Here is a 26,460-nt window from a genome sequence, read left to right on the forward strand (position 1 = left end):
TCAGAACTTAAATCTCTATTCATTCTCATTTTATCTGTGTTTTAGCCAGGAAACCATTTTTCAGATATTTGCATTATGTGAATGAAAATGTAGACATGAGTCTCATATACAAAGTACAATACTAGAAGACTTTTTCTAGTTCATGGTTAATCCTCCTGATTGCCATAAAATCAAATTATGCATCAACAGTTTCCAAGAATTATACACCACAGACTTAGCTTAATTCTGCCTCTCTCTAATTTGGAAAGAATTCAGAGGACAGAGTTCTTTCATGAATGAAAAGAAAACCCATAGGAAATTAACAAATATACTCTGACCCAAACAAAAATCTGGATAGAAGTACAGAAGAAAAGACAAAGCCTTATTCTGTATCCTCTTCCACGTTTTAGAAGCATTTATTAACTACAGATTTCTTTTTATTATTACTCTTGTCCTGTGGGCTGAAATCTGAGATCATTTTAACAATGAGGTTAAAAGCCATGCTGGCTACTTCTCTGATTTAACATTTAGACCACAAACATCTTAGGCAAATAACGAACAGCTGCAGTCCACCCTGTCTTCCCACCAAATGCCAATGAATCCTCCACTTGTTGTTGGCCACTGTGACCTATCACAGACTGAGGCCAACAAGCTATCCTTGGCTGCCAGTTATCTTCTAATTAGAAAATGAGAAGTGTTCACAGAGGTAGGTAACCTTTCCTCCCCATCATAAAAAATCTCTGTACACAAAAAAAGTTGTGCATTTAAACATCAATGAAAGGCAGAGACAAAGTGATGAAATACTCTGAAGATGGGATCATTATCTCGAGGTTGCTTGATATTTGAGTAGTTTTCTAGAAAATAAAACACACCACTGTACTCATGTCCACTATGATTCTGGTCAGGTCAGGACAAAAGGACAGTGGTGGCTCCATAGTTTCTGTTTTGGAGATCTGAGGAAAGCAATCTTTCTGGGAGGAGGAGTACTTGACACTGCATTTGCATGATGTCCAACAAGAAAACTTCAAATATGCAAGGTGAAGACTAGAGTAAATGTAGACAGAGTCTCTACAATCAGGAAACCACCCTTCCTCTTACTCCTCCTTGAACTCCACCCAGTGAGGATCTTAATGGAATTCTCCTCTATAAAGCAGTCCCTATTCTGTTCAGTCTCATCCTTGAATTCTTCTAAGCAGAACATTTACAAGGTGTTTTCCAGGATTTAGGCAAACCCCATCTCTCTGCCTCTTTCTCTTAGATCTTTGACCAACTCTTTCTGGCGCTCCATTTCTGCGAACCTCAAACATATGGAGGCACTTGGCCACCCTATCTCCATAATAGATTTTCCTTACAAAGGCACAAAAGCCCCCACATGATCTGAGCTTTGTCACCTCTTTGGATTCCTTCCTCCAGGATTCACTCCCTTCCAGCTACACTAGGTTTCTGGTACCTTTTTAAGCCCTTTGCCCTACCAGCCATTCAGCCTACAGTGTTAGAATGGGTCTCCCCCTCCCTCAAGGTGTCTGCCTAATTCCTTTACTCTTTCAAGTCTCTTTTCAAATGCCACATGTCAGGAAAAAGCTATCCTATTTAAAATATATTCATATATATCTTCTTAATAAGAAAGCTTAGAATTAGTCAACCTTCATAAGAGTCCTACTAAAATTCTGACTGTTAATGCAATGAATTTACAGATTTGTTTCAGAGAAATGGCATGTATATACAGTCACATTATGACTCTCCATATAGATCTTCCTTTATACATTTCAGTACAGTTTTACAAGTTTGTCTAAATCCTCACAATCAATTCCTTGTTTTGCCTCTGAATCATTACTGTAGTCATACCTATATGCTCCATTCTAGAATCTCTTGACATTTCCTGGTCTGTTGATGACACTCTTTTCTAATTTTAATTTTTTATGGGTCCTGGAAGTAAGGTACATTTTGACTTTTCAAATATCTTTTCTGTCCTGATTTACTACAGGAATATGGTCACATAGGTTCCCTTTGAATCTGGATCCTTCTCTTAGTTTTATGTGGTGTATGTGTGCTTAAGAGACAGTGTATAAATAATGAGAAAAGACATTGAAGACACAAGAAATCAGGGAGCAAGCATATAAATATAACACATGTCTGTAAAAGATGATAAACTTTGGGGTGATATATCTTTTGGTAACTGTGGTATATGAGTTCTTTATCTATCCTAGATGCCGATCATTTATCAGATTTATGGGTTGTGAATATTTTCTCCTTGTCTTCAACTTGCCTACTTATTTCCTTTACCTGTTTTGCCTTTTTCAGGCTGGGGAGAGGTATGAGAGAATGAGTGTGGTCTGAATTTAGGGTTTTGTGCTTGCATTTATTTTCTTAATAGCATCTTAATGAGCATGCCTCAAATTTTAATGGACTCTAATTTGTGTATTTGTCATGGTTACTGCCTTCTGTGACCAAGATAACTTTGTTCATCTTCTGAATCTTGTTCTATCTTTTTTCCTAAAGCTTTATAGTTTGAGTTTTACTTTAGGTCTCTGACTTATACCAATTTAATTTTCTCTCTTTTGAGTATGTAGGGATCAAGGTTCACTTTTTCTGCATAAAGTCCACTTATTCCAGAATCTATTATTTTGAAAGGACCTTCTTTCCTACGAAATGGATTTATTTTGCATTATTCTCAAAAATCAAATGCACAAAAATGAGTCTCTGTCTTTGTGCCCCCTGGGTTGTTACATTGGTGGCTTTGTCCATTCTTACAGCAGCTTCACACTGCTCTGATAATGTAGCTTTGTAGATAGCTTGACATAAGATAGATACTTTAACTTTTTACTTGCTATTTACATGTAGTTATTGACTGACACAGACAAACATAAAAATTGTACATACTTATGTAATATTGTGTGACCACAGATTGACTTTTGGGGGGGGCTGGTGGAGGGCTGACTTCTGGGCCTGGACACTGTTACTGAGCTCTTCAGCTTAAGGCTAGTGCTCTACCACTTAGCCACAGCACCACTTTTGGTTTTCTGTTAACTGGAGATAAGAGTCTCACAGACCATCATGCCCGGGATGACTCTGAATCGTGATCCTCGATCTCAGACTCCTGAGTAGCTAGGATTACAGGTTTGAGCCACTGGCACCCAGCTCACAGATTCACTTTTGATAGTATAAACCATGCATATATCTATATAAACTTTAAGGTCTACTTATTAATCTCTACCCCAAAATCTACATATGTTTTTGGATCCATTTTGGGAGAACTGACAATAATATTGAGATTTTTTTAAGTCTATAAACATTACATCTTTCAAAATACTTGTATCTATTGACTGTTTTGGATATGCCTTACGATACTCTGTGTCAATAATCATATGAAAATAGAAATTTTTGATTCTTCCCTTTTATGTTTTTCTTTTCATGCTTTATCCCATTGATTAAAAATTCCAAGGCATGGGGCCGGGAGTTTGGCCTAGTGGTAGAATGCTTGCCTAGCATGCACAAATGTTCAATTCCTTGGTACCACATACATAGAAAGAGCTAGAACTGGTGCTGTGGCTCAAGTGGTAGAGTGTTAACCTTGAAGAAAGCCCAAGGACAGTGCTCAGGCCCTGAATTCAAGCCCCACGACTGGCAAAAAAAAAATTCACAGAGTAAATAGATGAAGAATAAACATCCTGGTCTTATTCCTTTTAAAAGGAATGCATTAGCCCACTGATGGAGTTAGTTGCAAGGTTTCTGCACATGCCCTTTATGGGACTGCATAAATATGCTTGTAATCTTAGCATGCAAGGAATCCTGGTGAACCTCGTTATCCTACATAAGAGATGCAACGTTAGTGCTTCTAATTAGGGTTTAGGGAATATAAGGTTTGGTGACTGGCCAATGCAATTCCTCCTTGTATCATGATTTAAAAAAACAAAACAACAACAGGATTTAATAAGGACTTTTGCATCAGAGGTGAAGAAATGTTCTCAGGAAATACTTTCTATGGCATGCCTCTTTCATGAGAGCAGGGTTTACGGCATGACCCAGCCCCTGTGATGGCACATACACCTTGACTGAAGTACTGCTTTACCTGACAGTCGATGCAGACTCCTCCACCTGCATAGATGCCTTGGCTGTTCAAGCTCGCATGCTGCTGCTCAACATCTGGATCATAGTAACAGTCGACGGCATGGCCATGGCAGTTACAGGCTGAAAAGGAAAAAAAGAAAAGCACATTAGGTCAATATCCCATCATTCCTCTGAGATACTTATTAAATTCCCCAGATAGGATCATTGCCAAATCAGCTAAAGTAAGTCTATTCTGGAATACCATGGATAATCTTTGTGGGGAATTTAGGGATTTTTACACAAAGATCAGTGTATAATATGATGTAATAATTTCTTCCATTTGGTATAAAATGAGGGAAGTTTCGTTTTTATTTAAAGAAAACAATATATAATTGTAACAAACTAAAGTGCACCAAAATGCCATTATAATTTGTGCATAGAGTTATTATTGGCAATAATTAACAAATTCTCTATTTCTGGGGAAAATATTATGGCTGTTAATCTGCTCAATAACTCTGTAGAGTAAGTAAGGAAACAGGCTCAGAGAAACTAAGAGATATGTACACAATCATAAATAAGAGGCGCTGAATTTCAGCATGTCTCTGGCTGCAAAATCCTCAGTTAATACTCTAAACATTTATCCTTAGTACTACTTACGGTATTGATGAATTAGAGATGAAATTAATGCCTAAACTTACAGAGGAAGAGTGAAGAAAATAATAAATTCACTTGACTGTGAGGTCTATTTACTATAGCAGCTGTTTATTAAGAATTGTTGTGTGTAGGTTGGTTTGGAGGCTAGGTCTCACTATGAAGTCCAAAGTGGTCTTAAACTTGTCCTAAGTAATGAGATTCCAAGCATGTGCCACCATGCCAAGCTTAAGAAATCTGCACATTTTTAACCATGTAATAGAAATAGTATTTGAAAGCTAGATTCTAATGAGACTCACTGTTCTACTTTGCATAACATTTGTACTTTTAATCATTAGCTAACTTTATTTTATAATTTTCAGTTACTTTGACAGTTTGTTAAACCTTAGGAAAGGAAATGTTAAAATATTTTCCTGTGTGTTGGCGTGAAGCGTGCCATTCCTTAAAGAGTCCCACTATTCTAGAAAAGGGTTCAAGCTGCAAATGCTGGGGTGCGTGAAATAACACTGTCTCAAAGCATCACACCCCAGAGCCTGACCACAGCTGAGGAGAAAGCACAAGTGTCCAATCATTTCTTTTCCCTCTTTCTGGCTGCACCATCTAGTTGTGAGAAATGGGAAGTCCCTGAGAAGGAACCTGCTGGCTTGACTAGGAGGAAGGAATGGCCTGACTCAGACATTCAATAGTCTCACCATACGCAACACCAACAATACTAGCATCTCTCAAAACACTCTTGGAACTCCTCATTAGAAATACCTTTCAAGGGGTGACATTGATCAAGATATTTTCTTAAACTGTCTTGCTAAACGGCAACCCCTTTGTACAACTACTTAAAGATAATTTTTTTTAAAAAAATAGAAATGATTCTCAAGTAAGTTTACTGGTCCTAAAAGATTATCAGTGCTATCTCTTCATAGTTATAAAAATATCTGACTAAAATGTTTGAAGTACAGACCATTATTCAGCTAGTTCAGCAAGCCTAGATCTAATTGTCTGTTGGTAATTTTAAAAAAAATCTATGTTCAAATGTTATGAATATTTTATCAAATAATAATAATAATGGTCCACAGACTCTAAAGTCATGAAGTAAAGGTCACAAAAAATGTCTTCTCTACTTGGAATAAATATGTGCTTCCCCAAATTAGTTTAAAAGAAAATTTACCCCATTACTTGATGAATCTAACTGTAACCCCTCTATACATTATTCTGACAATAAAATACAATTTAAAAAAAAGAAAATTTACAATTGGAGAACTTAGGGCTTATTGCACTAAAACCAGTTTTCCTAGTCTGTATTATACCCATGAGTTGGTAACCAAATCCCCTAATTTTTCCTTCTTCCTCTGGTCTCCTCCATCCTGCACATGCCTCAGTCCCACTTAACTACACCACACTTCCCATCCCCAACCTACTCCCTGAGCACTTCCAATTCTGGGCATCAACCTCATCTGAAAATAAATATTAAATGGAAACGTACAGGAATAAGTAAGTGAAAAGTTTTAAATGCAAACCCTCTGAGCTCAAGGTTAGCATTCTACCACTTAGAGCCATAGCACCTCTTCTGGTGTTTTGGTACTTAATTGGAGATCAGAGTTTCACAGACTTTCCTGGCCAGGCTGACTTCAAAACACAATCCTCAGATCCCAGCCTCCTGACTGGCTAATACTATAGGCATGAACCACTGGTGCCCAGTCTTATAAATTCCATTTTACCAGAGAAATATTTGCACAGAAAATAGAAAAAGCACTTAGCACCTGTAGGATTCACTACTATCCATGGCTTAGGGGGCCCTGGACCTTATCACCCCCAAATAACAGAGGATTGCTAAACAGTACCAGACTTTAAAACTGACATGATTCCAGCCCCTCCGTGCTTAGGTGGAGAGGAGGGAAACCCACAGCAAGGAAGGCCTCAGTCCTCAGTCCTGCCCAGGACCCACCTTCACACTCATTGCTCTGCTCCCACACTGCAGGCTGCCAGCGCCTCTGATTGTACCCCACACAGCAGCGATCGCATGTCTCCCCACAGGTGTGGTGCTGGCATTCACATCGGAACCTGGATGTGGGTACAAAGCATGTCTCAGTGACTGAGAAGTTTTGTTGTTCCTGTGAGCAAAACTGACAGATGCACGCAGTCCTGGGAATGCCCACGGAGCATGCATTGAGTAATTTAAAGAACAAAGCACTTGGCATACATCATGCCAAGTCCTCTACACACTGCTTCTGATCCCCATTTTTCAATGGTGATAATGTTAAGTAAGAGGTATTAAGACACTTGCCACAGGTCAAAAAGTAATAATAAATGGGAGAATCAGATTTTACACTTAAGTTTGGCTTTGAAGCCCCAGTTCTTTCTTCTCTACCACATTAAGGTATAATAAATGAGCAAATGGGGAAGGATACACTGCTTCCTTGAATATGTTATCATATATGTACTGACATCTGGGGTCATCTCATAGAAAAGCACTCCTCTGGCTTTTTTCTCTCAGTTTCAGTTGTTCTAGTCCTATGGCAGGGTAAAAGCTGAGATCATTCAGAAGGCTGAAGTGTCAAAATCTGAAATTTTTGCATCTCTTTCAAAAATTTTTCATGTTAAGATAAAATGTTTGTATTCATGGCATTGGATTGAAACTCTAAGCTTTGAATTGTCATTTTATCCTTTGTCAAAAGAGCTGTCTAAGGCTGGGACTATGGCCTAGTGGTAGAGTGCTTGCCTAGCATGCACAAAGCCCTGGGTTCAATTCCTCAGTATCTCATACACAGAAAAACCCGGAAGTAGTGTTGTGGCTCAAGTGGCTATCCTTGAGAAAGCTCAAGAACAGTGTCCAGGCCCTAAGTTCAAGCCCCAGGACTGGCAAAAAAAAAAAAAGGAAGGATCCATTGTGCCTCTGTGACTCAAGTGGTAGAGTGCTAGCCTTGAGTTGAAGAGCTCAGGGACAGTGCTCAGGCCAAGAGCTCAAGCTCACAACTGGAGCTCATGACTCCTCTGTGAGGAGAGGTGGATGGCATGTGTTCAGTCAGTCCTCAGAGGAGGTGTCATCCTCTCCCTGCCCAACTTCCTGAAGAAGCACCTGGCTATAATTTAACTGGCAGCACATAGCAGCTGGGGTCCAAATGGACAGGGAGAGGCAATTTCAGCTCATTGCAAATGAAATGCTTTAGCATATGCTAGACTGAAAAAATATTTAGGGAGGACTGCTTGAGGGTCATATGGTCTCACTCCACTTCTAGGTGGAATTAAAATTGAGCACAGCAAATTTTTAAAAAGCAGTTGAGTAACTGTCCAAGTCATATTGACAACCCCAGGCTGTTGATGTCCTGATTCTCTCTTGGCCCAAGGTAAAGATCATTAGGAAAATGCGTACTTGTGTCTGCTATAAAAAATGCTGTTTAAAAAAGCCATATAATGGGGCCGGGAGTTTGGCCTAGTGGTTAAAGTGCTTGCCTAGCATGCATGAAGACCCGGGTTCGATTCCTCGGTACCACATACATAGAAAAAAGTCGGAAGCGGTGCTGAGGCTCAAGTGGTAGAGCTCTAGCCTTGAGAAAGTCCAAGAACAGTGCTCAGACCCTGAGCTCAAGCCCAGGACTGGCAAAAAAAAAAAGCCATATAATGAGTAATTATTGTCCTTAATGTACTATGTTATCTCCATCTCTTTTGTTGTCCCTTGGTTATCTCATATTGTTACAATATTTCATCTTGTTATCTGATATATTGTATATATGCTTATTTGGTTATTAGAAATCAGATAGGGAAGGAGGGAAAACAAGACGGTGGTGGGGGTGGGGGAAGGAAATGGGGACCAAGACATGAGAAAAGGTATCAATGTTTGTGAAGTAATACACCTTCTATCTGGTGAATATAATGTAACCCTTCTATTAATTACAATAAAACATATATGAAAAAGATGTCATTGGTTAAAGAATACTTTCAGTGATGACTCCCTGAGTATAGGAAAAGAACACTTACCTAGTCCTTGTGTCTACAATCATGTTTCTCCCAAACCACTGGCTATCATAGTGAAATATAAAACTAAGCAGGTTACCCTTGTTTGACTGGCTTCTGGAAGTCTAGAATTGAATAAGTAAGCACGCATGTATCACGTCAATATAGAACACATGCCTGGTAAAAGTCTTTTACTGGTTAGCAACCAGATTTACTGGTTGTCTATCCTTGCTTCCTTCCATTAAGCCACTGAATCATCTTAAATATTTTTTTCCTATTCATGTATTTAGATCTCATGAGCACTTGTTCGAGGTCAGTCTGATGGACAGAAGAAAACCATTAGGCAGGGGAAGGCAAAGCAGTTGTGCTGAAGTGAACCAACAGCAAAGTGAGGCATCCACCAAGGCAGAGGGTGGCCTCCCTGCTCCACATGCACTGTGAGCCATTTTCCACCCAGGACAGCACTCTTCTAGGTCTGTCAGGATCAACAGGGATGGGGGAGTCCTTCTAAGTGGGAATCTTAGCCCCTCTCTAAAAACATTTACTCTTTTCCCACATGGCCCCATTGTCCCAGGCTCAGGGACATTAGAAGGGCCTCTAAATACCTAATGTCTAATATGGTACATGGTAGAGGCAGACTCATCATTAATGAATAAGCCCTGGATAATTAAACAGTGGTCAAGAAGGAGGTGCTCTCAGGAGCACCACCTCATCCCTGAAGGATGGATAGCCACATTTGGTGAATGTTGCTGGTCACAAAACACACCAGACAAGCCCATAGGGGACGATTCTGCCCGAACACGAAACAAAGCCTAAATAAGAATCCATCTGAACCTGACTGAAAGTAGTATACATCTCTGGTAAGTGCTGCTCATGAGGAATTGTGGACATTACTTGAGAGAGGCAAAGAAAATTACAACTTGATCTAGCATCCAGGAATATCCTTCCCTTATTAGCAACCCTCTTGAATTGGCAACATAACTGCAGGTGTCTTACTTTATGAAAACTATATCTCTAAAAACAAAACAAAACAAGCACACAAAAGTATGTTCACAGTATTAGTAACAATATTCAAAAGCTGGAAGGAACCTGTAGATCCATCTGTAGGTGTGGTCTAAACAGCAGTGCATTAGTCAGCCTTATAAAGGAAATTCTGACACATGTTCAACACAGATAAACCTTAAAGCCATGAACTATGCCAATCACAAAAAGACAAAGGCTATATGAACCTACTTCTTTAAGAAGTCAAATTAGGAAAGCTTAAGTAGAATAGTGGTTACCAGGGCCCACCAGTAGACATAGATGGGCAATTATTTAATTGTTGCAGAGTTTTCTGTTTTTGCAAGATTAAAAGAATTTTAAAGACCAGCTATAGAATATTGTGAGTGCACCAAACCTTACTGAACCGTACTCTTATATTTTAAAAGGACTTGAAAACCTATACTCCTGATTCCATTAAAATAAGGTTAATAACACATTTTACTTCTCTTCCTTATATCAATCAGTCTTAATGGCTTATCTGGCAGCACAGGTTAAGTTATGAGAGGAATCTTAGATCCTGTTATCGGTATTTAGAACAGCCTCTTTCATGATGGCCTTAGTAGAAAAGCTGTTTATCTTCATCTGAAATGAATTTTATACTGGACATGATTGCAGGCACTATGCAAGCATACTATTAAATGCAAAAATGGCATAGAGAAGAAGAAAAAAAGATTGTTTGACATAGCAATTTTGCATTGGAAAAGATGGGGAACAAAATGCTTCCAAGAACTGTTTCAGAAAAGGAAAGAAGAAAAGCCTGAGAGAATGTCATGAGATGACAAGAAGTTCCTTCATAACCTTCCCTCTATGGAATAAATGATTAAAGCATAGACTTTATTACTCAGAATATTTTGAACAATGCTCCTATGACAATATTCAATATTCAATAGTATTCTAGATTTACTCACAAATATTTTTGTAACCCTTCTTCCAAAAAAATCTAAGAGTTTTGTTTTCCTTTATAATTCTTTTTAAGTCGCTAATGTATAATCTGTACTAGAAAAAAAGCATGATTTAAATATTGGAAATCATAGTGGCTTTAGAACTAGGTTTTCATCACTGAACTCCTTTATGTAAGTAGAGTTTAAATGGGGCTGAAATCCATTTGACTAAATCATTGTCTCTTTAATGGCAGCCACATAGGATTTGCTGTATGGAGACGAGAATGCACTTAGTAAATCAGGACCAGCATGTGTTCTCACTTTCTCTGCCTTCTAGTCTATCATGAGGTAGAAAAAAATGTCAAACATGGCAAAAATCAAACTGTGGCTAAAAAATTATCGGTCACCTCGGACATTTTCCTGGATTTGGAGAGCTGTGCTTGATTAATAATGCCTGCAGTGAAGTCATTGAGGACCTGTAGAAGGAAGCAGAGGGCTGAAGAAGAGGAATGACATACATGCCACCTTTTTCTGACCCTGAAGCATTCATACTGAAGGCAGAAACCTAGAGATATTTACTAGAAGAAAATATCCTCACTAGGTACATGAGACCAGACAAATAGATACATTCATAGCAAGACTTTATAAAGGATCTGCACAATGTACTTACAACTTTTCAGGATTGTTTGCATTGCACAATTCAGCATGGCCATTACAAACACACTGCCCACCAATGCTGATATCCTTTATGCTGTAATAATACTGTGCAACAGAAAACAAGACATGTCAGTTTCTCTAAACAACAATGCCAAGTGTCTCCTTAAAGTTTTTAATTCTCATCTGTGCTGGCTCAGCTTCTTTTTTTGTTTTATAATCTTCAGTCTTTTCTCCTGTCATCCTCAACATAAATAAGAGTCCCATTTACTTGAAACTTGTCTTACAAAGGACATGAATTTCTTAATCTTAATTAAGACAAATTCTGAATTTGTACATTAAAACAAAAAAGCAAATGCAAGCCCAGTGCCAGTGGCTTCAGGCTTGTAATGCTAGCTACTCATGAGGTGGAGAGAATCTGAGGAGATCGGAGAATTGAGATTCAAATCCAGCCCAACTGGACAAATTTGAGAGATTTTTCTCTTCAATCAACTAGAAAAAAGCTGGAACTTTAGCTGTGGCTCAAGTGGCGGATCATTAGCCTCGCGTGAAGAAGCCAAGGGAAGCACTATTATGAACTTTAAATATGTTGAAGAAAAGAACTCTACTCTTCAACCTAATGGGAAGAAATTAAGTGCAGGGTTTCTTTGTAAATCTGGGTTTTATACATTGTACACAGTTATTTACCAAAAATAAACTTTGCACTCTGAATTTCATATCTACTAACGTGAGTATGTACAAAGACAGACCTGATCCATTGCCGAAGCCTGACATAAGCTCCTAGTGACTGGCAAGTGTTCAAGCCTTGCTAGTTCAGAGTCAAAAAGATCAGTTAATTCTAAAATAGCCAGAGAGATCAAGCTTCACAGGCAGATGAGGACTAGCCCATAATTCAGGCTCTCCTGATGCTAGTTCCAGACCTGGCAGGAGATTGCATAGGATTATGGGAATAGAGGAACAATCTACAAGGGAGAATACCTGTCCGAGTAGAAGTCTGAATTCACGAAGAGGCTTCTGTGTTACTGCTGTTGAGTATAATCATCTTAAAGAAGTTTTATTCATTTGATGTTGAGGTTCTGTTCTGGTCCCCTCATTAAATATTGTTAAAGAGTATTAAAGCTTCCTGATAATGCTTGACTTAGCCTGAGGGCACTGGAAACCTCACAAAATCAGTGTTGAGACTGTCAGAGATATTTCTGTTCCCAAGTGTAAAGAGAAAAACACACAGTCTCGGCCACATACAGGATTCATGTGATCGGACAACAATTTATATTGGGAGATGGGTGTGGAGATTGTGACATGCTCCCCAAACTTTACTTAATGAAACAGTTTATGTTCCCCCAAGGAACAGAGATAATAGTGCAAATCTTGCAACCCTCAGAGAAACAGTTTATGGGAGGAAAATGGTGATCTGGAGCCCAGCTGCAGTCCATCAAGAATCTCATCTCTCCCTCATAAATAGTGATCCTTGGAACCAACATGGCCCACATCTACACAAGGGTTCAGAGAATGCTAAGTGGGTAGGAAATGCAGAAGGTGGATCATCTATACTCAAGATGTTCGGCCTTTCTGGAAAATGCTGGAAACCGTAGCAGACTTTTTCACCCTATCCTTTCTTTGCCAGCTCTCTGCTGCTTCCTAGTAAGAAGCCAGATTCTAGAAGGTACAGTAGGCATCTTTCATTTGCCCTCGGGCTGAACTGTACTAGTATCATGGGTTTTCTTGTCCTCTGGCTTCCTGTTTGGCCAAAAGGATGTTCTTGTGAGTAAAGATCAGAGGGTCGTAGAAAAGTGAACTAAGGTCATTGATATTGTGCCCAGGAGACAAGTTATAACATCTGTAAGGGATGATTAGAATGGACATCCAACATAGTGGACAGAGTACCAATGCTTATGAGAATCTCCTCTACTCCAGTTAGATTCTATTACTCAACCTCCTAAATGGAGCTATACTAGGCAAAGATCTCCTCAGAGGAAGTGACCTCTATGGTTGAGAACCCTATGTGCTCCTTCCTTCTTCTGATGACTTGATACAAGGAATCTAGAGGCAGACTCTGAGGTTCTACAGGGTAGAAAGGGCCTGATTCCCTGGACAACTGTGTAGAGCTGATTTCACCCAACCCACACTGGATTGTGACAAGAAACAAACCTCGAGTTTGTCATAAATCTTAGCTTTAGAAATTGTTAATTATAGTAGTCATTAATTCATCTCAACTGACTACAGTCTTTTGCCTTTCATCTCTTTGAGTGTGATGACTTTTTCAGATAAACAAAACTCCTAATTAAGTATTTTAGGCAAGAACAGTTCACATGCTTATATCATTCCTGGCTTGTAAAGGCTGCTTGAAAGAGCTGAAGGCTATTTATTTCATAAGCAATTAGAGTAACAAAAATGACATTGCTAACTAGGCTCTTACCAAAACTTACTCACCCGCCGTGTGACTGTTGGGTCTCGCTGTGCTTTGGAGATGAGATGCCCAAGGAGGGTGTTGGTTCGGAGAAAGCGTAAGCGGATGTTTGTTGCCTTGGTAAACTCCCTCAGGGTGTCAGAGAAAGTAAAATTTCTGGCACCCGGACGTCCATTAATCAAGGACACCACAACCTAAGATAAGCAAACATGAAGACAAAATAAATCCCTCCATCAATTTACAGCAGAAAGTAACTAAAAAATAAGGTATTCTCCCAATACATTTGGCTCCCTTGAGCCACCACAGGTATTTGGGTGGTCTTGGATCTTATTTATGTCTAAACACAACATTGATAATTGCATTTTCCCTCCCTAATTGCTTCTGAATTTGGGCAATATATCCTTGAAACCTAGGCCCTCTACAAAGATTTCTCATTTTAAAATCTGTTCTATCCTTATCTCTGTGGGGCTATAACAATATGAAATATTAAAGGTATAATCTATCTGTCTGTAGCTATATAGCTATAGACAAATATGATAAAACCTACAAATATAGTGCTAAACTTTATAAATATAAGAAAACAAATTTTGTCAAGCTGCATCAGATAAACAACTTAATTTAAAAATCAAAATAGGGTTGCAAAAACTGAGCAAAAAGAAAACTATTTGTACAAAATCTAGGTTTTAATATTGGTGGGGCTAACAGTGGAGCTAATATGGTTGTGTTCAACCATTTTGAACACAAACTACCCACTAATTCTTGGGAATTATTAGATGTAGCTGCCGAGATAGGATTTCTCTACCTAAAGAAAGGAAGACAGGCAGTCTTAAGGAAAACGTATCTGAAACTCAATTCATATTGATATGATCTTGCCATTTCCATGGAATTTTCCTCTGATTTCCCCTACCTCCCTTTGTCAATATCCTATACTAATAGTCAGGCTGGTTTCACAAAAGGACTACTTAGTTCATAAAATGGAACCACAAAGGGATAGGAATTATTTTCTCCCCAACTGATGATGCTGCCTTTTCAAAAGACAACTTTCTAAATCTATCACCAGAAAAGAGGCCTCAAGGTCTGTAGGTACTGAATCCTAAATCCTGATTTCCTAGAGAGAAATTGAAACCCGAGATGGAGTTTTCAACCCAGTTCACTCTGAGTCCTTGGTGGAGTGATATCCTTCATCATTTACTTCAAAATTTCCTCTTGACCTAAATTGGGTAGCCTCAATATCTTAATTTTTGTGATTATGAAAGCTCTGATAGCCTTGTGTTCACTTCTGAGTCTCCCAAGCGTACTTACCTCACCATTTTCCAAGGGAACAATGCGGGAATATTCAGTAACACAGAGAACATCATCATCCCGGGAGACAGCCATGTTTGCCTCTTGCCCAAATTGTTCTAAACAGTCTGCTTCAGAATCTAGGAAGACATACTTTAATATCACAAAGTGATACATGGAAAGAGAAAAATCAGAGGTCTTTTAGACTGCTCAAAGTTTATAATGACGTTTATGATTCAGGAGGGATAAAAGGCCATTCCAGGCTACTTGACTTTTGGCAGTAGCATTTGGGGATATCACAATAATTTTCATGCCTTCACAAAGAAAATGAACAAACAAAAAAACGGATGTTCTTCTAAGCAAAATCCCTGCCTGACGCAGTTTGTCCTAGGATCCAAAGACATTGACATTCTTCATTAATGAAAATAAAAAGTTCAAAATAAATAATGCACAATGTAGGATCCATAAATACTAGATTTACTCCCTAATTTTTCATAAAAAGGAAAACACTGGATTTGTTACTATAGAAGAACTTGCAGAAAAAAAAAAGAAGTTGCAATTCTAGTTCTAAGTGTTGTTTCCTTGAAACCAAAGCCCAATGCGCTTGGGGAAATGTCAATATTTTGAGTATAAAGTGGAAGGTTGAATATGATTAGCTCCCACCTAGCCATACTGAGAGAGAACTTTGATAACTAAGTCCAAAGTCTTGACCTGTTGCCAATAATTAATGCCCCTCGTCACTTTATAGGAAGATTACTTACGAGCAAAATATTGCCATGGTGAATAGGAGCTTCCGAAGTCTACAGATCTTTCCAGGACCCAAAGATCAGGACGAGGAGAATTTGCAAATTTGATTAAAATATAGGCCACATGGAAGAGCTGACAAAACAAAGGAGACACCATTAATAAAGTTACCACAGCTTTGACTGTTTCTACAGAACATTCCCAAGGCAATGTACCAGCCACAACCTCAGTCCCAAGATCCATTATCATTATTTCTAGCTCTCTCTCAGATATCTCTATCTGGGTGCAGCCTCTGAAGATTATCATGCCCAGAGTCAAAATTATCACCTTTCTTTCACCACCAAATACAGACATTAATCACCATCATTGTTATCACTTTGCCCATATACTTCTGACTTTCAACTGGCCTACACAGCATCTTGGTCCTCAGGTCATGTCTACATAGCAGAGGCGTCTGATGGCAAGCAATAATAATTTGTGCTAAGTCATTTTAAGACGAAGAACCAATAGGACAGCCCAGAATCAATTCCCCATGGATATATTGTCTTTCCTGAAGCCAGCTACATTCTGATACATGCTTCTGTGCTCAGCCTACTGTGATACACTGTTTTGGTTGAAGTATTTAGAAAGGATCTGTAATGGGGAAAAGGGGAATCCTAGGGTCTGAGGGGCTCCTGAAAGACCTTGGGGATCCCACAAGCACTCAGCCACATGGAGAACCACTGTACAGTCAGTCACACATTTTGTCCTGGTCCTAAGAAGCACCTTGGTTTCTCTAAGAAAGTGATCATTATCATACGTATTATTGAAAATCTTGTGTTTCAGCCAGTCTTGTCCCAGTCAAGCCCATGTTTATTTGGGCTTAAAATAACACTCTCTGATGGTCTACCAACATTCATGAAACAAAACCAATTAGGAATTAAAAAGCCTCTGAAAACTCTAAAGCAGTATCTAAGGGTAGGAATAACAATTCCCAAAGGAGATGTACCATGATTACATAGTGAAGGGATTTATAGGCATTTCAAGAGCTCCGAATTGGAAAACCAGAATAAGTATACATCTCATAAAATTGTACCCTTTTCTCCCTCAATCCCCATAGAAATAATAGCACTTTTAGATATAAGAATAGGTAGACTCCAAATTACTATTTTTATTAGTAGACATTAATAGTACATTGTAACAATTCACACATTTTTTATTCATGCCAGTACTGGAGCTTGAACTCAGGGCTTGGAAGCTGTCCCTTAGCTTTCCATTCAAGTTTAATGCTATACCACTTTCCATTTTTAGCTTTTTGGTGGCTAATTTGGTGATAAGAGTCCAGGCTGGCTTTGAACCTTGGTCCTCAGATCTCAGATTCCTGAGTACCTAGGATTGCGGGCACAAGCTGCCCCTTCCAATTAAAAACATTTTTGAATACAGGAATCATTACAAGCATTCTTTACCTTTTCTACCAAACTCCCACTCACCATCACAGTACCACCCAAAACTCCCATATACTAGGTTTTATTGAATGATACTCCGTTTCCAAGTGCCACATTAAAACTTATCGAGCTTTCTCTCATTTAGATTACACAATTTTTATTGTATTTTATTGTCAGAAAAATGTATACAGGGGTTACAGTTACATTCCTCAAATAATGGGTGCATTACTTTTCAAACCTTAATGTCCCTTCTCATGTTTTTGTTCCCCCCTCCATCCCCCTACCCCCTCCCAATCAACTTGTTTCCCCTTTCCTTTCCCTATTTCAAATAAATGCATATACTAGGAAACAAAGTCAGATACAGCAATCACATGAGATTAACCATAAGGGGAAAAAGAAAAGAAATAACTTCACATAGTACATTAAGAACAACAATCACAAAATAAACCCCTTGTTTCCATATCCTAGACTTCATTTCATTTAGTCTCATCCTGTATGACCATATATACATAGCTTTTGAGCTATTGTGATCCTCTGCTAGGAGAATCCTAAATGTGTACTAATTATTACAAATGAGGGAAACCATGGAGCCTATGTACCTTTGGGTCTGGCTTACCTCACTTAATATGATTTTTTCCAACTCTTTCCATTTCCTTACAAATGGAGTGATGTCATTCTTTCTGATGGCAGCACAGATTCCATTAGATTACACAATTCTTTTAAAGGAGCTGTAGTGATGTCACATTACAATTGTGGAAAGTATAGCTTAAAGAGTTTACTTAACAAGCCCACATCTTGTGAGCTTAAAAATCCTGAGACTCATGGATTCTAACCACCAAGTATTAGCCATGCCACAGGACCTGATGCAGACTTAATACTGCACCTGCCTGATCCTGGGGACAATAAATTCTTAGAGAAGTTACAAACATTGCTATTTCTAAATATACTAAAATTGTTATTATAGGAGGCCTGGCACAAGGAGTTACATTATAATACATCTGGAGAGTCTTATTGAAGTGCCTTAACTTTCCAATGTTGCACTTTCTGCTTCCGAAAAGCCAAATAAATGAAGTGGCCTCTATGGCTGGGGGCCTCATCTTGTACTTAGGTAATTTAAAGCATTATAACAGTTACCTGACTTTGTTGTCTGTTATATTGTATATACATTCATTTGTTTATTTGAAATAGGGAAGGGAAGGAAAAACACAGATGCCTAGGAGGGGTAGGGGAGACAAAGGGGCCTCCCTCCATTTCTGTGCTCCCACTCCTGCCCTGCTTTACTCACACTCCCCCAACCCCAAACATGCAGTCAGTTCTTGCCTGGTGCTTCAGTGAAGCACAAATCCCCTCTGAGACCTGACACACTAAAAATGTCATTGTGAAACAGAGCCAGTGCTCTCTGAAGAGTGCTCAGACTGGCTCACACAGGTTAAACTGCAGGCAGTAATCTGTTTTCTCTTGCTTGTTCATTTAAAATAGGTTCTACTAATCTTTTTTTACTCTCAGGCACTGATGTTTACTCTTGAGCCACTGGAAATACTTCAAAGCATACACAAGTGATGCTTGAGATCCAGTGATTTAAAAAATGAGGGCTCTTTATGAAAACAGAATGTGCTGCTCCCTAGAAGTAGAAAAGTAAAGACAATGTTATGCATTTTCAGAGAAATAATACTTGAAGGTCAAAGGTAAGAGGTGAGGGGGAAATGCCTCAAAGTGACTGAGTTATAATCTCTCCACATGTTTTTGTGACAAGCCAATGATGGCTTGGATCTTGGTGATTGTCTAGGTAGAGTTGCAAAGCAGTCTTTTAACTCATGTTTTATTAAGGCAGATAATAAACATGAAAGGTAAGGATGAGCACTTTGAGTTCAAAAGACTTCAAAGTGAGTAGTAAGACAGGACAGGCCTGTCTGATTCTTGTTCTCCCCGGTGCAGGCTCTGAGGCTTCAGAAATCACAGCTTGTTATATCCCAACACTTTTTTGGTTCAGGGCATTCTTGGATTTTGTGTAGTAAGTGTTCAATAAATGACATGAGGTAGGCAGGCATTGGTGGCATATGCCAATAATCAAAATACTCAGATGGCTGAGATGTGAGGGTCATGATTCAAAGCCAGCCAGAGCAGAAATGTCTGTGAGACTCTTATCTCCAATTAACCAGCAAAAAGCCAAAAGTATAACTGTGGCTCAAGTGGTAGAGCACCAGTTTTAAACAAGAAAATCTAAGGGAGAGTATATAGGTGTTGGAGGCCGAGTAACGCCATGTCTAATAACTTTCTGCTGAGGCTTGTAGTAGGGATAAAACACGTGGACCTCTTTGTCCTGTCCATCTTGGATACTGATAGGCTCCCTCACCCAATATAAGGAGGAGGGATTTAGGGAATAAAGAGAGAGATCTTCCTGCCTTGATGAAGCTGCGTGGTGTCTCTGTTTGTGCTCCGGGGTAAGAAGGCTGGGTGCTGGAGGACAGTGGGCCCCTTCCTCTCGCGGCTTGGCCTGGTCGGGGTGTGTTTTTCCCCGTCCCCCCTACTAGTAGAGAGGGACCAGGGACCAAGGACAGCAACATATAGGCTCTGAGTTTAAGGAGCAGTAGTAGTCCCAAAGTGGGGAAAATACTGCCATGAACCAACTAATCAATATATGAAAATTAAAGCTGTATCACTGCTACTAGATTCAACAGGTGAGTACTAGCTGGCAAACTGCAAGACAGATACACCCCTGTCGTGGAGCTAGGCTAAGTTGTAGTAACGTCAGCTCCCCAAGAAGGAGATTCCTGTCCTGCAACCCACTAGCTATGTATCACTCCAAGTACACTCTCGAGTCTATTTGTCTACAAAAATAATTTTTTTTGTGCCAGTCCTGGGCTTCAGCTCAGGGCCTGAGCACTGTCCTTGGACTTTCTCAAGGCTAGAGCTCTACCACTTGAGCCTCAGCACCACTTCTGGCTTTTTTCTATGTATGTGGTACCAAGGAATCAAACCCGGGTCTTCGTGCATGCTAGGCAAGCACTTTAACCACTAGGCCAAACTCCCGGCCCCTACAAAAATAATTTTTTAAAGGTATTTGCTCAAGAACTGGAAAGGAGTAATATCTACTTCATACAAATTGTCTACTCTCCTTTTAAAAGAGAGTAGACATGCATGGTGCAATATTTGCTTTCATCTGTCATGTACACCACAACTGGGAAAGTCCCATATTCACACAAAGTATATTAAGGAAAACAGGGCTTAATACATGCTGTTGATATTGAAATCAAATTGACAATGGAGACAAGTCAAAACAACAAAAAAGGAAAAGCAAAAGAAGTTAAAGTCACTTTCAAAATAGGCTTCTCACTCAGCTATACCGTATATATTTATTGCCCCCACAAAGTCCCCATTTATGACAATGAAATAGTAGCTTCCTAATTTAATAATCAGAATGATCTATGAAGTAGCATTTAAAAGTTTTTCCTTTTCCAACTTTTAATTTGGGGGCGTTTACAAATCTAAAAATAAATCTTAAAAAATAGGGTGATGAAAGACTACTATAACACTTTTCACCTAGTTTCCTCAACTGTTACTAACATTTCACTACATTTGTTTATTCACACACACACACACACACACACACACACACACATTTTTGAGTCTCTGAAAGTTATAGACCTCATGGTATTTCAACTTTAAATGCTTCAGCTTATAGCTTCCAAGATTGTGAATATTTCTCCTGTGTAAGCTCATAGATAATGTGAAATGTACATAAAAGTTTATTTAATGTGTTCTCTACTAAAATCTCCCTAATTTTTCTAATAACGCCCCAATGGGCATTATCCTTTATTCATTCAAGTATCCAATCAGGGATTCGTTGTGCTGTTTAGAGATAAGGTCTCTTTTGATCCAGAGCAGGCCCTGGATTCTTTGCATTTCCTGACAAAGAAATATTGAAGATATTGAAGTTCTATATTGAGCTGCCCTATTGCAGAACCAAAGAATGTCCCATAATCTAAATCTGGTTATTTTCTCTCTTGAAGCTAGGTAGGCACTTGAGCACCCAGCCTTCTTACTGCCTTGGTTATTATTGAAATAAAGTCTCATTCTATGCTCAGGCTAGTCTGGACTTTAATCTCCCACTTACATTTCCCAATGTGCTAAGAAACCCAGCTATTGTGCTTCACCCAGAGCTGGGATAACAGGCATATGCCATCATTCCCAGGAGTCTTTGGAACTTTGGCCCCAGCTAGCCTCAAACCATGATTCTCAGATCTCTACCATTCAAGTACCTAGGATTACAGGCCTGAGCACCCACACTCAGCTCAGGGAAGCATATTTAATCACATCAGTACCTAAGCGGTGTTTTCATTACATCACAGAATGGAATGCCAAATGTCACTATTCTTATTCTTATTATTATTATTGCTATTGTTGTTTAGAAGAACAATTTAGGGTGACATATTTTGGTTTCCTGAAGTATTATATATTGGAGATAAGAGTCTCGCAGAGTTTACTGTCCAGGTTAGTTTTGACCCACAATCCTCACATCTCAGCCTCCTGCATAACTAGGATTATAGACATGAGCCACTAGCACCCAGCTATTTTTTTTACCAGTCCTGTGGCTTGAGCGCAGGGCCTGAGCATTGTCCTTGGGCTTTCTCTACCACTTGAGCCACAGCACCACTTCTGGCTTTTTCTATGTATGTGGGGTGCTGAGGAATTGAACCCTGGTCTTCATGCATGCTAGGCAAGCACTCTTACCACTAGGCAAAACTCCCAGCCCCGCACCCAGGTATTTAAAATGACTTTTTACATGGTTTTCCCTATAGAACAGTTCCTCAAGCCTTCCTTTCCTTTCTCAGCCTCAATGAAAACATTATCTTGTTCTTCCGTGCAAACATTTCCTCTAATTTTTCAATTTCAAGCCCCACTATCATATTTTGTAGTTTGTAAGTAGCCTGCAACCTTCTTGTAAAACTAAATTACAAATGTTCCCATTATCCATCCCTATAACACAAATGACAAGTTATTTTTTAAACAGCCACAAAATTGTGGAACCAAACAAACTTACTTCGTGGTTTGTACCCATCTGAAAAATGTGTGGAGATTTTTTTTTTTCTTTTCAAAAAGGGAAGATGCAGGCTGAGTGAAACTAAACCCCATGTCAGTAACTTGGTTTAAAAGAATTTTTCAAACTGAAGTACAATTTTCATAATACAATCAAAGCCAGTGATGAAAATTCAAACCATCTGGACTGAAATGGGATCCTTTAATCCCAGTCCAAAGAGTGCACCTGCCAACGGCTACTTAGAGCACCTCTTCCTGCTGTGTTTGTCATCACTCTGCACAGGAAGCCCCATCACTAGCTCTATCAGAAAGATGAGCTTCATTCAGACCCAAGGAGAACCTCCAGCTCCTCTTCCTGGCTCCCAGTAGCACCTGCTCAGCAGGTCACCCCTCAGCGTTGCATATTGTTCTTAGAGGAATCTACTACACTGTTGACACATCCTGGCCACCAACACTTTCCAGGATATTTTGTCAACAAACTTTCTCTTCTGAGTTCTACTTTTCATGTGGAGATTTCTACCTCATATCTTCCATGACTGCACCTCAGAACTGAATTAGCCACACCATTTCCCTAGGCCCTTTTCAAGAAGTCAAGGTGCAAGTCAGTAGAAGACCAAGACTCGGGTAGGAGTTAGAGAGAAGTCTTACACAGTTTCCATCTTCCTGATTAAAAATATATAAGTCAAGCCTGGACCTGGTGTCTCTTTGCCTGTGATCCCAACAACTACTGAGACTGAAATCTGAGAACTGAGACTCAAAGCTAGCCAGGTCAGGAAAATGCATGGGACTTCACTTAACCACAAAAAAACCAGAAGTAGAAGTGTGGCTCAACTGGGAGAGTACCAGCCTTGAGAGAAAAATGTAAATGACAGAATCCAAGCTCTGATTTCAAGTCCCAGGACTGACATAATAAAGAAGTAGGAAGTAGGTTATAGTTAGGGGAAATAAGTTCGGAGCTGTCACAGATAGGATAACTCTAGATAATGTACTGTACATTTTTAAAAAGCTAGAGGATAGCAGACTGAATGCTTCATTACAAGTCAATATGTATTTGAGAAGATACATTTACCTTGGTTTAAAGATTTTGCGTGCTCTCTCTCTCTCTGTATACATATCAAAGCATTACAGGTAGTATGCAAATATGTGCATATGACAGTATAAGTATAAATTTTTATTTTTAAAAATTACTTAACAGGGGCCAGGAGTTTGGCTTAGTGGTCGAGTGTTTGCCTAGCATGCACAAAGACCTGTGTTTGATTTCTTAGTACCACATACATAGAAAAAAGCCAGAAGTGGTGCTGTTGCTCAAGTGGTAGAGCTCTAGCCTTGAGGAAAACCCACTAACAGTGCTCAGGCCCTGAGGTCAAGCCCCAAGCCTGGCAAAAAAAAAATGCTTAACATAATTGCTTCAGGCTTAAAAGCCTGAAAAATAAATTCCTAAGCCAAAACTTAAAAGGGATTTGAGGCAACAATAACTTGGAAACTAACAGTCTTAATGAAAGATTTGAAGGAAAATATCTACCAGTAGAATACCCAAGCCTAGGAGGGAGAAAAAAAAACTGGGAGAAAATGAGGAAGGGGGTGACACTGTTCAAAAAGAAATGTACTCATTATCTGACTATGTAACTGTAACCCCTCTAATATATCACCTTTACAATAAAAAAGAATGGCCAGGCCTAGATTAGGTGCTGATAAGGTGGTAATTCTAGAGAAGAAGAGGACATGAAGTCATTCAAAGAATCTTCAGTCCTGGTGTATGTGAAGAAGTAGTCTCAAGTAGACTCTATGTGCAGAACTTGAACCCAAACTGCTGTTCAGGAGCATTTTCTCCACCAGCAGCATATTCTGTAAAAGACTTTTGATTATCAACTAGATGAAACCCACTGGGACCCAAGTTCTAGCTAATGATAGTTCATCTCTCTTCCTTCCTTCAAGGGAATGCCATACAAGAGGGGCTCTTCCCATAAAACTCACTACTGCCTTTTACCATCCTATCTTACAAATAGGAATGCTAAAGCTCTTATAGCTAGCTACACAGGGAACACAGGGGCTTTTAAGGGGTCACTTAGGAGATCATTCTCATTGATAACATGTTTTTTAGGAAAAATATGTTTTAAATATCTGATGTAAATCTTTCCACACACCATTTGGACTTGAATATGATTTCCCCCAAGGCAAAACTAAATTCAGCAATATAAAATTGAAATGTGAAAACATTCACACTTCAAGGTGAAAGAGTAGCTCACTAACGACTATATAGATATCAATTCTGGAGAAAGCAAGGGGACAGAGGCACATGTAACCATCTGGAGGGAGTTTCTAGAACATAGAGTACAAGAACACAGAACATAGAACACTTGATGTGACACAATAAGCATACCAAAAGCAACACTTTTGCAGCTCTCCTTGGATTTTAAATTCAGCACCTTGTACCTGCCAAGCAAGCACTCTACTAAATAATCATGTCCCCAACCCTTCACGCTTTAGCCCTTTTTCAGATGGAGTCTCCTGCTTTCATTCAAGCTGGTCTGGAACCACGATGCTCCTACTTCTGCATCCTATATTCCTGGGATTACCAGCATGCCTGTCTTTTTCTTTGTCAGGGTCTCACTAACTTCTTTTTTCCCTCTGGTAGCCTCAAATCATATTCTTCTATCTTCACCTCCAAAATAGGTAAGATTACAAGCATGTGCCACTGCACCCAGCCCCCAAATAGCACTTCATATCTTATAGGCAATGAATCCTAATGTCAGAGAATAAAATCAGGAGCTAAGTATGCAATCTCTTGGGAATAATAATAGTACATAATGTTGGAATTTTTGGAAAATCCAGTCAAATCTATTCCTCTTTCTGATCTAGTTACCAACCTACTAAGAAATAAGCCAGAGGAACACGGCAGATAGAAGCAAAATGTCCCCTTTACATCTGGAAAAACTAAAACTAGAGGATTCACAATATGGTCGCTGGATGGTGGACTTGCCTTAGATGCCCTGTGGCATAGGCATTCCATGTGGTTGTGACACTTTAAGCAGAGACCACCCGATGGCCCAGGTGTGTTCTCAAGGAACAAGGCAAAGCTGTGACACCAAGTTCTGGATTCTCACTCGCCATCTAGAAGAAGCAGAGCCAGTCAGTGAACTCCCACCACAAAGGGCTGGCATGAGAGTGAGAGTGGACTCCCACAGCACATCTGATTCTGAGCAAGGCACACAAGAAGTGCTCGTGCGTGGAGGTGGGTGCTCCTCCAGGGACAAGGGAATCTAAGGAGAAATAGCAAAGAGATTAAAGCACAGGTACTTATGACAGGGGAGGAAACAAAAGTGGCATTTTGAGAGCAGGGGCTATCTAAGAACAAAGCATGGAAGGCATTATGGGGACAGGGAGGGAATAAGGCACTGTGTACTGGGAAGTATGTTTCACTGTTTCTCTGTTAATCTAAAATTCTCTCCCTTGGAAGAAAGACACAGATCCATCCAAATGCAACATCTCTCTTCAGTCATTGCAAAGTATACATTGCCATGTGTTCTGGATGGAAACAGAGGAGAGGGTGAGGACGAAGAGGAAGAGAAGGAGGAGAAGGAGGAAGAACAGGAGAAAGAGGAGAAGGGGGTTCCACAGTCCCCCAGAAACTCAAGATGGATAGGGCCCAGTATTTTTCCAACAAACTCCTTATAAATATCTTATAGCTTCATTTATAAATACCTCATGAATCTTCCCAGAATATTACAAGCCGAGGCAACACCTCCCTCCATGGTGAATACACTGACTGAAGCAATACCCTAATCTTCATTCATTCATTGGACTCCCCAGGATAAGGAAAAACCTGGAGTCAAAGACTGCTCACTGAGCTAGAAAGCCATGACTACTGAACCTGGCTCCCTGAACTGCAGAACCTGAACTCTACCTGCTAGGTTTTCCAGAGCTTGAGAAACACAAGTTCAAGGTACAGGATTCAGGCAGGTCCATTGTTGCAATGGCAGCTGAAAAGGAGGAGGGGTGATGCCAGCAGGAAGGATTAGTCAGCAGAGTTATTAAAACAATACCAAGAATGAGAGAAAGCAGGAAGTGGAAGAAGAGGAAAAACTAGAGCATTTAGCGTGCTCTAGCAGCCTTGCCAATACCCCTAGTGAATCAGCACTAAGATCTTCAGATGCAAAATCTGAAGTTTAGGAAGGATGCAGAATGTGTAATCACACAGTGAGTAGGTAATAAAACAAGGACTCCACCCCCAATCTATCTCATTCCAAAGCCTGTCCTCTCAGACAACTTGAAGGCAGACAAAGCCAATGCAGGGGAGCTTGATGCTGAAAACCTCTGCTTTCCCTGCAGGTCATTTGGTTCAGGCAGACTTTCCTCCCTGGGTTGTTAT

At 39.6% G+C, this 26,460-nt stretch overlaps 1 protein-coding gene across 1 annotated transcript in view; it reads right to left on the reverse strand.

The window, feature by feature from the left end:
* The window catches only part of LOC150049833 (laminin subunit alpha-3-like), a 129,530-nt gene that overhangs the window by 69,699 nt on the left and 33,371 nt on the right, over window positions 1–26,460 (reverse strand). Inside the window, 6 exon segments of the mRNA XM_090353538.1 lie at window positions 4,049–4,167; window positions 6,617–6,732; window positions 11,215–11,306; window positions 13,629–13,799; window positions 14,908–15,026; window positions 15,648–15,765. Of these exon segments, the coding sequence (XP_090209664.1) occupies window positions 4,049–4,167; window positions 6,617–6,732; window positions 11,215–11,306; window positions 13,629–13,799; window positions 14,908–15,026; window positions 15,648–15,765 (735 nt within the window).

The sequence above is a fragment of the Megascapheus bottae genome, chromosome 19, assembly GCF_031878675.1.
Source record: "Megascapheus bottae isolate mThoBot1 chromosome 19, mThoBot2.hap1, whole genome shotgun sequence".
NCBI lineage: Eukaryota > Metazoa > Chordata > Mammalia > Rodentia > Geomyidae > Megascapheus > Megascapheus bottae.